This window comes from Sorex araneus, chromosome 2, assembly GCF_027595985.1.
Source record: "Sorex araneus isolate mSorAra2 chromosome 2, mSorAra2.pri, whole genome shotgun sequence".
NCBI lineage: Eukaryota > Metazoa > Chordata > Mammalia > Eulipotyphla > Soricidae > Sorex > Sorex araneus.
This window is the reverse complement of record NC_073303.1, coordinates 220,612,242-220,627,521: the sequence shown is the minus strand read 5'-3', so window position 1 is coordinate 220,627,521 and position 15,280 is coordinate 220,612,242. Positions and strand designations below refer to the sequence as shown.

Below are 15,280 nucleotides of genomic sequence, written 5' to 3'. Positions count from 1 at the left end.
CCACCATTCTTCCTGCACTAACATATGCCTCAGAGACCTGGGCCCTACACAAGCAGGATGAGAATGCTATTAGGGTATCCCAAAGAGGAAACGAAAGAGCTATGCTGGGAATATCATGTCTCACTCAAGTGAGAGAAGGAATCCGGAGTTCTGACCTCCATCAACGGTCAAAAATCAGGGATGCTGTCTCCTTTGCCAAGGCATCAAAAATCAGATGGGCCGGTCTTGTAATGCGATTCAGAGACGACCATTGGACTAAAGCTGTTACTGACTGGATTCCACGGGACGTCAGAAGACCTCATGGCCTCCCTCCAACTAGATGGTCAGATTTCTTCGTCAAATCTCTGAATGAACGATTTGAGGTTCTTTCTGTTCCTGGAGCGAGCAGGTATCATTGGGCTACACTAGCTCGAGACAGGGACAAATGGAGATGTCACTGGGGCCCACTCGAGCAAATCGAAGATCAAGGGGACTACAAGTGATACAAGTGATTCCATTGGTCAGCAGATCAGTCTTTATTCTAATACCATACTGCTTTAGCTATTACCACTTTGTAATACAGTTTGAAGTTGGGGAAGGTGATGCCTCCCATTTCCCTCCCCCACAAAAATTGCTTTAGCTATTGATGGGGGCTTATTGTTCCATACAAATTTTGAAGTAGGATCAATTTCTTTGAAAAATCCAATGGGTATTCTTATATGAATCGTATTGAATCTCTATAATGCTTTGGGGATTGTTGCCATCTTGATGTTAGGTCTCCTAATCAGTGAACAGAAGACTTGTTTCCATTTTTTAAATATTTTTAAAAAAGAAAAGAAGAGGAAGTAATTTGGGTAGGAAATGAAAAAAAAGAGGATACTTATAATGGCAAAGTCCAGAATGTATCAAGTCAGGGAAAATAGCTGGACCATGGACCAGGGAGAGGGCTCAAGTGGTATAACATATGCTTAGTATATACAGGCTCTGAGATTCATCTCTGACATCATACCTGCTACCTCTGGCCCTAAGCATCAAAAGTATACCCAGGGCCCTCAAGTACTCCTAAGTGTGATCCTTACAAAAAAATAATAATAAAGAAAGAAAAAGAAAAAACAGTTGTAACAGACCTAGCAGGCAAGAGGTATGCCCTGATCTGAAGCTCAATTTGCACTCTATCAGCTGGCTTTATGCAGCCCTGGTTCCCAGGGCTTAATTTCAGTCTCCCATCTGGACATAACAGGGTAAGGATGGAGATGTTCGATCATCTAGAATTACTCACTCCAAAATTGAGTCTGAGACCTTTCAGAAAATTCCCCACATGTGTAGGGGACCAGGTGAAGTGGAAAATGTTATAGGCAAAATTAAGTCAATTGAATTCACTTTTGTTAAGGATCTGGTTAAGAGAAAGGGGTAGAAAAAAAAAGAAAAATTACTTAGCAAAATGTGAGAGGAGAGAAAGAGAGAACTATGGGTTCAAGATAGAATTTGTGCTTCTCCAGAATGGAAAAAAAATAGTTGTACTTTGAAAAATAAGCATAACAGTCAAATAAAATGTTTTAAAACAATTATAGATGTATGATGTGGTAGCCTAAGAAAAGGAGAAATAGTCATACTTATATCAGAAAATGTAGATTTCATGCTATAAAATATAATGAGATGAACAGGTATTATATAATGATTAAGTCATTAATATCTGCACTGCAATTTGCTGCATCCGTGTGAGTCAGTACTGAAATTCACTGTCATCAGCATGCTAAGAGATAAATTCATCAAAAGACCTAAACTCAATAACTATGTGCAACAAAGAGCATCGGATACATACAAAAGCTCCTGACATACCCGATAAGAGGCATCAACAAGACACTAGCAGTTGTGAGTTTTAGCAGCCCATTTTCATAAATAAATAGGTGAAACAGACTGAAAATCAATAATAAATTATCTTTCCTGTGGCTTTATACATTATACATTGACTAAATATTAATATACATGATGCATATGGAATTCACCAATATCAACAACAAAGCAGTTCTTTTAGAAAATCTCAATTTTGAAAACAAAAGTTAAAACAACTAAACCAATTCTATAGAGAACAATTTTAATAGCAAACCAGATTCAAATATAATTTTTAAAATCTTAAAGTATCGTAAAGGTCATATATGTATTTTTACTATATGTATTTTGTTGCTTGTACTTAACTATTTGGTGTGTATAAGTTTCTAAAGGAGAAATTTCTCTTCTAGAATATCTTCAGTAGAATACAAAAATATATTTACTTCTAGAGATATCATATTACAGAGGACTTTATGGGGACCAGCTATGACAGAGATTGAAGAGCAGGGCCACTCCCCACAAGGTTGAAGCCAGTAGATATTCCAAAGCCACCAGGCCATGTCCGGCATTATGTAGGAGACACATAATGTCAGAGACTGAGTAAGAGAGTGGCACATGCTCGTATGTACTTAAGTTGAGTAGTATCTCCAGTTCTAGAATATTTTTTAAGTTATAAAAACAAAAAATGTATAATTTTAATGAAATATTTATATCCCTTTATTCAATTTAATAACAACACAAATATCTTTGTTCATTTATATAAAAATTTTAATAATATTATACATTGTAGGGAATAAAATCATGATGGTATTAAATTTAATTACAACTTAGATTTTTAAGAAAATCATTTCTTTACCTTGACCTTTACAAAAACCTGTGTTTATTGCTCACATAATCATAAATGATGAGTACAGTATATTTACGTAAATGTTTTGATTTATGAACTATGAAAGGATTCATCAATATTTCAATACTGATTATATCTTTTTAAATATGTTTATCTTATTAATCTTGAGATTATTTTTTACACAATAGGTAAACATAAACTATCAGTACTCCCATCTTCAAAGTTATTTCAATGATATATATGTATATATGTAAACATATGTAAAATCAAAACTCCAGCTGTGCATTATCTTACTTTTTGTATTGTGCCTGTGTGCCAGTCTCTAATGTATTGTCTCCATTCCTAAGAGGATAATTCCTATTATCATTTTCATAACTGCATGTTTTAGGCTTTTTGCCAAGATCAGTGTGTACAGGTTCCGTAGTGATTTAGTGAACTGGGTCTCCAAGGACTCTTTTGATTATTCATTATACTGAAAATTTGCTAAATAAGATAAGCAACCACTTTGTTAATATATAAACTGTCTTTTTTCCCTAGGAAGTCAAAATATCAAGATCTAGCAGAACTGAAATATTTTTTAACAGTTCTCAACTCAGGATGGATTTTTGTTTTCAAATATATGTACCATAAGAAAATACTCTGTTTAAAGTAGAATTTTTGGATTAAAGTTTATAATTTTTACTATAAGTAAAGCAGAAAGATATATGTACTTCCAAGTTCACATAAATATAGAGTGAAATGAGTAACAGAGAGCAAACAATGATCAATTTTAGCCTTACTCACTAGCGTTCCTAAATAACCACCTGAAGTTATGAGTGACTGGCAAAAAAAGTAAGTACAAAAAAGGTTAAATTTTTTATGCTTTTTGCAATAACTGGTTATAAATTTATTTTATAGAAAGAAACATTATGTATATCTTTATCAAGTATTTTATTGGCTTGAATTTTGATATTTTGAGTAAAACCAAATTATGTAATTTTAAGTATACTACTCTTGAATAAACTCATAAGGGTCTGATTTTTATGTTTTAATCTGAGGAATATCAAGACAATAAACTTTACTTTATCTTCAATTGGAATTTTGCCAAAACAGAAGAAATACATAGACATTCATAATTCATAATTCACACACAATACCCCGGTTTTTATTACAAATATTGATTCATTGTAACATTAACATGAACAGAAATGAGTCACACTCATGTATACACTTACACATACACACAAAATGTATATACAGATAAACCATAGTGTAGAAAATCCTGAACCCAGTGTAATCTTTGAAAGACAGGTGCAACAGAGAGACAGTCCCCATGGTTTCCGAAAGTCACAAGCAATCCCAAATTATCCATAGCAAATTAAATGAACAGAAAATAGAAATAGAGATTCAGCGTAGTGTTGCTTGAATGATATCACACCAAATTTTCTAGAATAGAAATGAAAGTGAAAATGTGTATAACCATAAAGTGAAGTAATAATCAGTATATGACACACAAAATTAAATATATTAGGTGTACTTTATGAGTGATATTTTGAGAAAAAAAATTATCTAAGATATTTTTCATTTCAATTTACACACATTAGATTGATTTATGCATTCTACCTAAAGCAATGTTTTTTTCCTCAAGCAAGAAGAAAAACTCGATTTATTTATTTACTTTTTTACTAGTCCATACTAATTTGCACTTGTTTAACAAATCTTCAAAATTTGTGCTTCATCATGAATACTAAAGATGAAAAAAGAAAAAGTCTATAAGTATTCGACAAATTTGTTCTAATGATTCAGTACTGGAAGATGCCTTATCACAAAACCTTGATGGTTTCTAATATGTGGCCTGTTAGACTAACTCAAGCTTATATATGCTTAGCTTTATATGAAAGGAAATATAGTATTATTTTTATTGTTCTGCTTATGTAATGTGTTCTGCTTATGTGTCTGAAGTAAGAAAATTTTGTTTACATGCTCCAAATTTAGTTTTCCTATTTAAAATAAAATTATTTTATTAAATTAAATACTATGCTGTTTTTAGAACACAGGAAATGGACTATTAAAATGTGGGAAAAAAACTTACTACAGTATCATTTTAGTAGAAAGAGAAGTAAATTGAGTACAAGCTCAGTGGTATCCATTGCAGAATCTAATTTTGATGGACTCTCTGTCCCTCAAAAAAAAAAACTAAAATCAAAGCAATTGACTTCCCTATGAATTTACTTCTCTATTAATTTATGAATTTACTTTCAGGAATATAAACTTTCTATAAATTTACTTCTGCCTGACAAACCTGAGTCCTAACTGTGAACACTATAAATACTTTTGTGAGAGAATACGAAGCCCCTGTCAACAGGAAGAGTGTATTTTAAGTAAAAACAAGAAAAAAAATGTGAAATCACATAAAATAATTCAGGTCTGTAGGGGAGTGTTTCTAATTGTCAGTAACATAAGAAAGTTACAAACCTTCTTAGAGGTACTGACCGAGAGTCTGGAAACAACTGGTAATGAATTGACAAGTTTAAAAGTAACCTTAGAAAATTGTCTTGGGGCTGGAGTGATAGCATAGTGGGTAGGGCTTTTGCCTTGCACGTGGCCGACCAGAGTTCAATTCCCAGCATCCCATATAGTTACCTGAGCACTGCCAGGAGTAACTCCTGAGTTCATGAGCTAGGAGTAACCTCTGTGGATTGCCAGGTGTGACCCAAAAATCAAAAAAAAAATTATCTCTGAGTGACCATTTGGTCATAAATTTAAATAATTCAATTAGACTATAATTAATAATCCATAAGATTATATTATTCCAAAAGTATAAAAGCAGATGAAATTATTTAATTGAAAATACTAGGTAGTAAAAATATAGTTACCACTTAAGTCTAATATAATAGTATAATATTACACGTAGACAAGATAACTACTTTAAGATAACCAAGTTAGTTTGGTATTAAAGCTAGTGTTAAGTTCCTTGATTTAGCTTCACTATTTTCTACTTAAGTGTCTCTGAATTTTTCATGTAGATTGAACAGAAAACAGGAATCCATGATGAGAAACCACACAATTACAACATTCATCCTTTTGGGACTGACCGATGACCCGCAGTTGAAAGTTCTCATTTTCATCTTTCTTTTTATTACCTACATGTTGAGTGTAGCTGGAAACCTGGTTATTATCTCCCTCACCTTCATAGATTGCCATCTTAGAACAGCCATGTATTTCTTCCTCCAAAATTTCTCCTTCCTAGAAATTTCATTCACCACTGCTTGCATTCCCCGATTTTTATACAACATATCAACCGGTGACAGACTTATTACTTATGAGGCCTGTGCTGTTCAAATCTTTTTTACTTACCTTTTTGGGATAACAGAATTTTTCCTTCTAGCCACTATGTCTTTTGACCGCTATGTAGCCATTTGTAAGCCCTTGCATTACATGACCATTATGAATAACAAAGTTTGCAATAGGCTTATTATCAGCTGTTGGCTGACTGGTCTACTTATCATAATACCCCCACTCAGCCTTGGCATCCAACTGGAATTCTGTGACTCTAATGTCATCGACCATTTTTTCTGCGATGCCACTCCTCTACTAAAAATATCATGCTCAGACACCTGGTTCATAGAGCGATTGATTTTAGTGTGTGCTGTCGTGACTTTTGTCATGACCTTGGTGTGTGTTGTTCTGTCCTACGTTTATATCATCATTACAATTCTAAGATTTCCTTCTGCTCAGCAAAAAAAGAAGGCCTTCTCCACCTGCTCTTCCCACATGATTGTGGTTTCCATCACCTACGGCACCTGCATCTTCGTCTATGTCAAACCTACCGTAAAAGAGGAGATGACTCTAAATAAAGGTATTTCCATACTTGTATCATCTGTTTCACCTATGTTGAACCCATTTATTTACACGCTGAGAAACAAGCAAGTGAAGAAAGCCTGGCATGACACAATCAAAAGGATTGCATTCTTCTCACAAAGGAAAAAGTAGTTGATTTAGCAAATGAAAACTTAGCATCCTTTAATTGGAATATTCTACACATGGGGTTTCTTTATAAGCTGGTTTAAAGTTTTCTGAACATTTCACAACTTCTTTGACTTTGCTGATGGTCTCTGACTTCAATTTAACTCTGGAATTACAAAGATCACTAATAATTTTATCCACATTGACATGATAATACAATTTAGAATTAAAGATAAAAATAAGGTAATATAAAGTAATAAATTGGTTTGTAAGAGAATTCCAGAAACTAGGAAAATATGATAGATTATAATAATGTCAAAGTATTACCAATGAAACAGATGTAAAATTGTTCCTGAAGTCTAATTACTACTATTTTTGATGTTGCATTTATTTGATAACAGATTATGTAAATCCTTAAATGCCAGAGATCAGGAGGTATTGGAAACACAATAAACTAACAGTAAACATGCTATTGGTAGGATAAAAGTAAATAAGATATACAAAATCTGTCCAAGCAGAATGAATTTAAATGTGAAATAGAAATAAAGTATGAGATCTCAATAACCATGAAATGAAAAAAAATAAGTTTATTAAAAAGTATCAGGCTAGATTATCATATTTTTATGCTTTGACAATGAAAATAATCTGAAAACAACCTGCCCTTTGACAAATTCAGATTAAGTTTGAGATTTTAATCTATTAAAGTGTTAGTTACCTTACATAACCAAATAAAATTTACACAAGTAGCTTTATGTGTCTGCACATAAGATATAAAAATTTTAAATAAAATTTTAAGATATATACTTAAAAATTAAGTTTATGCTAAAATTTAATTAAAATGTTAAAATAAATCACAAGCTATCTTGTAATCAATAACAGTAGCAATATGTATAAAGTGCTTTATAAAATTTGTGTCTATAAAGTATATTTGTGCATATTAAATTCATTGAGCACTTTAGTATATGCTTATGTATTTTAAATAAGTTAAAAATAAGAAATCTAGGGTGCTGGAGCAATAGCACAGCAGGTAGGGTGTTTGCCTTGCATGTAGCCATCCCAGGTTCGATTCCCAGCATCCCATATGGTGCCCCAAGCACCACCAGGAGTAATTCCTGGGTGCAGAGCCAGGAGTAACCCCTGTACATCACTGGGTGTGACCCAAAAAGAACAAAAAAAAAAGAAATCTAGGGGCTGGAGCAATAGCACCGGAGGTAGGCTTTTGCCTTTCATGTGACTAACCTAGGTTTGATCTCTGGCACCCCATAGGGGCTCCCAAGCACACCAGGAGTTATCCTTGAGGGCAGATTCAAAAGTAAGCCCTGAGCACCATTGTGTATGTCCCAAAAACAAAACAAAATAACATTATCCACCGTAAATAGAATTGCATAATAAAGTACCGTGAATGATAAATTTTAAAGCAAAGAGTAAATGTAATGACAATAAAAAATTAAGATGACTAATCTGGAAACAAATTCTCTGTAAAATTGACCCTGTAGAAGTATCCTCTGTAAAATGTCCTCTATATATGCTCCCAAACATATATAGGCCTGTAGGGTCTCTGTAGCTCTGGGCCTTAGCAGTACCATATCACTGGGCTCTAGGCACTGAACTGTCAGCCCATAGAGTTGATCATCACTGGTGTAGCCCATAAATCCACTTAGCACTGCAGAATGTTCCTTCCCTCCCTAAAACTTTAGAAACATTTAAGGATAAATAGAATAAATAGCAGTTGAAACAAAGAAAATCTATCTCCACCACTATCCATAGGACTGTTTCAATAAATGAAACCAAGAAAAAGGAAAAAAAAAACTTTATCTCTCTAAAACTCTATCTACGTAATTAATTTCTATTTATTTTTTACCTTAAATTTTATTTTTATTGCTTTTGCAGTTAAGGCAACATGTTGACAATAGTGCTAACACTGATGGTCTTTATATATAGTTATCGCACCTCACCAAAGCAGCCAATAAGCTCTACCAATATGTCTAGTTACTTCTTGCCCACCTCTTCATTTCCCGCAAGGTCCTGCTGTTGATTTGGTAAATTCAGATTTTCTAATCCAGGGACAATTGTTTGTTATCATTCATTGCTGTCTATTCCCCATAATTCAATGCTGGAAAATTTTTGATAAGTTGTTTTGTTTGTTTGTTTGTTTTTGCTTTTTGGGTCACATCCAGCGATGCTCAGGGGTCACTCCTGGCTATGCACTCAGGAATTACTCCTGCTGGTGCTTTGGGGACCATATGGGATGCTGGGAATCGAACACAGGTCGGCCTCGTGCTAGGCAAATGCCCTACCCGCTGTGCTATTGCTCCAGCCCCTGATGAGTTGTAATAGTCATTTGTGAAACAGTAAAATAGAGTTAAGGTTAAATGAATCATTTGTCACTTGTCATCCCGTTGCTCATCGATTTGCTTGAGCTTGCACCAGTAACGTCTCCATTGTGAGACTCGTTGTTACTGTTTTTGGCATATCGAATATACCACAGGTAGCTTGCCAGGCTCTGCCGTGTGGGCGAGATACTCTCGGTAACTTGCTGGGCTCTCTGAGATGGAGGGAGGAATGGAACTCCAGTTGGCCGTGTGGAAAGCAAACACCCTACCCACTGTAAAAAAATTATTTTTGAGAAAAATATATCTCGGTCCAGAGAGCGTGCTGAGGATAAGGCAGTTGCTTTGCATGTTGCTCGAGCCTCAACTACAGCACAGGTCATTCTAACATAGAGCCAGTAGCCCCTGAACACCACATGGTGTGGCCCAATGTGCCACTTCCCCAAAAGAAAGAAAAACATACCAACAAATTATAAATCAAAATCAAGAAACAGGAGTCAGAGAAATAGTACAACAAGTAATGCCCGAGTACAAACCCAGGAATAATAAGGCCTGAGAACAATTCCGTGTACTCCCTCACCCTCATCCTCCCCCCACGCCCCCCCCCAAAAGACCCAATTAGCAATATCTAGTCTCCTTGTTATTATTCTGGAATTCCTTGAAAAGTCATAATTAAAGAAAATACAACATGGCTAGAGAGATAGTACAGTGGGTAAGGGATTTGCCTTGTGGGCTCTGTTTTAGATCCATCACATGCCAAATGATTCACTAGGTCTGCCAAGAGTGATGCCGAAGCTCAGAGCCAGAAGTGAGCCCTTAGCACTGCTGGGTGAGAAAGGGAGGGGAAAGGAAGGAAGGAAGGAAGGAAGGAAGGAAGGAAGGAAGGAAGGAAGGAAGGAAGGAAGGAAGGAAGGAAGGAAGGAAGGAAGGAAGGAAGGAAGGAAGGAAGGAAGGGAGGGAGGGAGGGAGGGAGGGAGGGAGGGAGGGAGGGAGGGAGGGAGGAAGGGAGGGAGGGAGGAAGGAAGGAAGGAAGGGAGGGAGGAAGGAAGGAAGGAAGGAAGGAAGGAAGGAAGGAAGGAAGGAAGGAAGGAAGGAAGGAAGGAAGGAAGGAAGGAAGGAAGGAAGGAAGGAAGGAAGGAAGGGAGAGAGGGAGGGAGGGAGGGAGGGAAGGAGGGAAGGAGGGGGGAGGGAGGAGGGAGGGAGGGAGGGAGAGAGGGAGGGAGGGAGGGAGGGAGGAAGGGAGGGAGGAAGGAAGGAAGGAAGGGAGGAAGAAAGGAAGGAAGGAAGGGAGGAAGGAAGGAAGGAAGGAAGGAAGGAAGGAAGGAAGGAAGGAAGGAAGGAAGGAAGGAAGGAAGGAAGGAAGGAAGGAAGGAAGGAAGGGAGAGAGGGAGGGAGGGAGGGAGGGAAGGAGGGAAGGAGGGGGGAGGGAGGAGGGAGGGAGGGAGGGAGGGAAAGGGAGGAAGGAAGTGAAAGGGAGGGAGGGAGGGAAAGGAAGGAAGTGAAAGGGAGGGAGGGAGGGAGGGAGGGAGGGAAGAAAGCAGAGAAAATCAAAATACAGAAAACATAAAAATACAATTTTTAGCATTTTATTGTGCCATATTTTAAACATCGTGAACTGTTAGAAAAAAGTGTGTTTATAAATTAAGACATCTTAGTATTTTCACTTAATCGGAAGCATTTTCACTTAGCATAATAACATAATTGGCAGTATTTTTTCCGAGTAACAGAATAAAAGAAGTAATTTTTATTTAATGTTAATTCAATTTCATAATGAGAGCTACACTAACATTGTAGAGAGAAGACAGACATGAGATATACTATTAGAAAGTAATTAAATTTAGAAGAGAATTAAGCACGATGAGCATATTTTCAAAATATTTTCAGTCCTGTTTTTATACAAATAAATGCCTGAAATCACAAGTATGAAAACAATTTTAATCAAAATGATAACTAAATGATCAATTAGAAAATTATGACTTGCGAAATGAAGAAATTGATGATTAATTTGAAAGTAAAAAGAACACTTTAGCAGGACCTGATCATTCTTAGGATTGAAGTACTGGTCCCCTAGGCAGAGAATTGTTAGTGAGGCTAATGAGGACCTAAGCTCCACTTGGGTAACCCCATAAAATTTAAATAGGATCTGAAAAATAGTATTAATTTTTTTATTATTAAGTACAAATACATCAAATATATAATGCTTCATGCCAAACTAATACATATGATTTAATACAATTGCCATTCCAACAGTGATGTCATTATTCACAAAATTATTTCTAGATCCATAAAAAAATTCAAATATCCAACAAACATTCAAGTAAGATCCATTGAAATGTAATATATAGATAAGAAATTCAATGCATAGAACAAAAATCACAAAAATACAAAACAAAAATTGCCAAATTACAGAAGCAGATTTGTGTCATAAAGTTTTAATGTTAAATTGCAAAGATGAAATTAAAGTTACAGGGTAAAAGAACTTGAGAAATTAATGTTACTGCAACTCATTCTTACATAAGTAAATATGTTTGACCTTTTTTAAAACAAGATACACAATAGCAAATTCAAAACAAATTAAAGAACTTAATATCATCTTTATCTCAATTGTTAGAGAAATATATACACATACACATATACATATACATACAAGGTCTGCTTTCATTTAAAAATATGCAGTGCCATAATCATAGCAACCAAATCAAATTTAATACTCTGGGTATTTTATATTCTGGGTACATGTAACTTTAATTATTGAGACGCACAATGTTATATTAATATATATGCCAATAAAATTGAGAAAAAAGAAGAAAAAATATATTCAATTCTGGAAGAACTATAGTTAGTAAATAAACACATGATAAGTATTGTTCATTCTAATAGAAATCAATGAAATACAAGTGAAAATAATTTTTAAAAAGCATTTCATGTCTACTAAAACAGGAAAAAATATAGATTTTTACTTATACACCTGTCAATGTTGACATGAGATTAAGTACTCAATCTTGATGACATTGTAATCAATATGATCCTTTAGAAAGGTGTATGTCAATAAAGATAGACAAAAATAAGAGGATAAGTATAGAGAGAAAGGATAGACATATAAATAGGCAAAAAAAGGTAAAAGACTTAAAAATCAGTAATGCCATATTCTAAATAATAAAAGGTAATTTTTAGGTTTATATGTTTATATTATCCAACTCAGAAGGGTTCTTACACATAATAACAAATATACAAATAGCTCAAAAGAAAAATGAAGAATGGGTATATGTATCTTTCCTAAGAGTAAATCAAATTTAGCAGAAAACATACAAAATGTTGTTAACTCATTGGCAGTTAAATCCAAACTTAAGTTACAATTGAAATAGAGAGAATATTGTAAAAGCATTTATCTTTCTTTTTGTTGGAATCCTTGGGAAATAACTCATGTCACACATTTATATTGAAACTTAAGTTGCCAGTATCTTTTGTAAAAGAATAAAAAACTAATTTTAAAAGGCAAAACAAGGGTTTTTTTTTTTGCCAAAATATAGTAGTCACTTTCTTTTCACATCAAATCACTACAGTTTAATACCCTAAAATATAAGAATGTATAAATGCATCACTGTGAGACTTATTGTTACTGTTTTTGGCATATCCAATATGCATGGGTAGCTTGCCAGGCTCTGCCATGCGGGCACGATACTCTCGGTAGCTTGCCGGGCTCTCCGAGAGGGGCAGAGGAATCAAACAGGAGTCGGCTGCGTAAAAGGCGAATGCCCTACCGCTGTGCTATCGCTCCAGCCCTCGGAAGCCTCTGAAAGATGGAAAACTGTGGGCTACCTTGGAACCTTGAAACCTGAGGACAAGCATGCCAGGAAGTCCCTTTGGTTTATTTATTTGCCTCTCTTCTGTCTTAGGCAGATACAACATGAACCACCAATCCTGTCTAGAATTTAAGTAGGCATAGATTGTAAACAAACAAACTCTAACCCTGGTCATGGGATAGCGGTTCTCAGCCTACTCCAGGAACATTTTTGCAACACTCACATCAATAGTTAAGCGACACTATAGAAATTGATCTGCCACCCTAATCCATCTGAGTCCTGTACAAGGAAGAGATCCGTCTCAATTCCACCATCAAGAGATTTTGGTGAAGCTGATCATTCATCCTCTGACTGGTAAAGCTGACAGTAACCCACTTCTTCACATGGGGCTGCTTCAGCAAAGTGTAACTGCTAGCTAAACCTCCATACTCCAAATAACAATAAATATGACTGTCGTAAGGAGTGCAGTGGTGAAGGGAAACACCCCCAGATCGAATCAAATCCTCTTCTCACCCCTACATGCCAGCAAGACCTAATATCCACCTGATCAGCTGGAAAATATTAAACCTTTGATTGTGCAACTTGGAGTTTGTAAACACCCCATGTTCTCCCCACTACAGATTGCAATGAGGTCCAGGTGAGATATGAATGGTACGCCAATTGGTATCAAAGAGACAGAAAGAAGTGGTAGTAAGAGGTCTTAGAGCACACTTCTCCCCCATCCCGCCCATTCTCTACTATCTATAGAGCCCTACTGGCTGCTGAAAGTCCAACCTAATTCAAGACAGTAGTAGATCCTACATAAAATTTCCTAGTGGCAGTAAGACCCAGCAGGAAAGTGACCACAAACACCTTCAACAAGAACAAATGAGGCTTTGAGAGTCATTGTCTACATCCACTGGGAAGAGGTCTAAGCTGGAACCTAGAATTTTCTTCCACTTGTCCGCAACTGGACAATAGAAGTCAGTTTATCAATTGTATCAGGCTGGTTCCTCTCGGAGAGCCCAGCAAGCTACCAAGAGTATCCAGCCCTCACAGCAGAGCCTGGCAAGCTACCCGTGGTGTATTCGATATGCCAAAAACAGTAACAACAAGTCTCATGATGGAGATGTTACTGGTGCCCACTCGAGCAAATCGATGAGTAGCGGGATGACAGTGACAGTGACAGTGACAGTGATCAGGCTGGTATTGACAGTATTAACTGAAGCTAAACATAAACTTCCACCAAGTCCTTTTGTTACATCTCTGTGGAATAGCTTCCAGGTTCAACAGTTATTAACATTGAGATGAATCAAACTGGATTTGTCTGCTGATAATTTAAAGGAGTTATGAAATTAATCAATAAACAATGACAAATTGCCTGGTAATACAAGTTTTTAATCTAATCAAAGAAAGAAATATTTGGAGCAAGGGGGAACAGGGACATACACAGCAGTTCTCAGAACTTAAACCTGGCTCTGTGCTCAGGGATCACCCCTGGTGGGTCTTGGGGGACTCTATATGTTGCCTAGTGTCTGACCCTGGGTACAAAGCAGGTATAAAATAAGCACCTTACCCACTATACTTTTGTTCCAGCCCAGGAAGATAATCTTTAAGACTCAAATAAAAATTACAATATGTGTTGTGTATATGTTTAGGTGAAAAGGACACCAGACTTAAATTCACACACAAAAAGAAAGGACATCAATAACTGTAAATACATAAGAAAATAGGAAAAGACAGTATAAAGTATGTTTGCCTATAACTTTTTTGCCATTTAAGATAATTGCCAATTAAGATAATTGCATGAATCGTTAATTATAAAATTATGTTGCTGAGCATAAAGATGGGATTTATAAGACAATACATTATGAAGGTAAGAAAAGGGAAGAGAGTTGTGTCGAAGTAGATTTGGTTTCGCCTGAACTAGGTTGTTAAAAGGTAGCACATTAATTGCAATGTGTATTGCAATAACTAAAATACATAGTTTGATTGAGAAACACAAAAGAGTTTAATGTGGGACCAGATGGTAGCTCAGCTGTGGGTAAGGTCCTTGCCTGGCAGGCAACTGAGCTGAAAAGATCTCTAGCACCCAATTTGGTCCCCTGAGCACTGCCACTTTTAGGGGCGGGGTGCTTAATGAGCTATAATTACCTCAGTGCAAAATCCAGACTGAGTTGCTTTGTGTGCAGTTCTTGGGGTGATGTGCTTGGTTTGGTTTATTTGTTTTAGTTAGATTGCAAAGTGACCATCTTTGGGAGTATGGCTAAGGACTATTTACAAAAAGCTATCGGTTTTGAAATATTTGGGGCTTATACCCTAATGCTCAGGAGTGACCCTTGAGCATAGATCCAGGAGTAAGCCCTGAGCACTGTCAGGGGCAGTCAAAAACAAAAGGAAAAACAAACAAAAACTATGAACAAATAAACAGGGGACTCTCGCTGAGGAGGTGATTAGCCTACACAGCAGAACTCTGCCCATTCCTCCAAACTGCCTGGAGTAATACCTGAGTGTAGAGCCAAGAACCAGCCCTCAGTGCAACCTCATGTGACCCAAAGAAAACAAAA

The 15,280-nt window shown here is 36.1% G+C and overlaps 1 protein-coding gene across 1 annotated transcript; it reads left to right on the top strand.

The window, feature by feature from the left end:
• Window positions 1-5,683: 5,683 nt before the first annotated feature.
• LOC101540081 (olfactory receptor 6C2-like) lies at window positions 5,684-6,628 on the top strand. The gene has a single exon (XM_004601897.3). It carries the CDS (start codon window positions 5,684-5,686, stop codon window positions 6,626-6,628), a length of 945 nt encoding a protein of 314 aa, XP_004601954.3.
• The last annotated feature ends 8,652 nt before the right edge of the window (window positions 6,629-15,280 follow it).

Excerpts from the sequence above, each read along its gene's own strand:
- LOC101540081 (XM_004601897.3), top strand. The coding sequence starts at position 5,684 with ATGATGAGAAACCACACAATTACAACATTCATCCTTTTGGGACTGACC.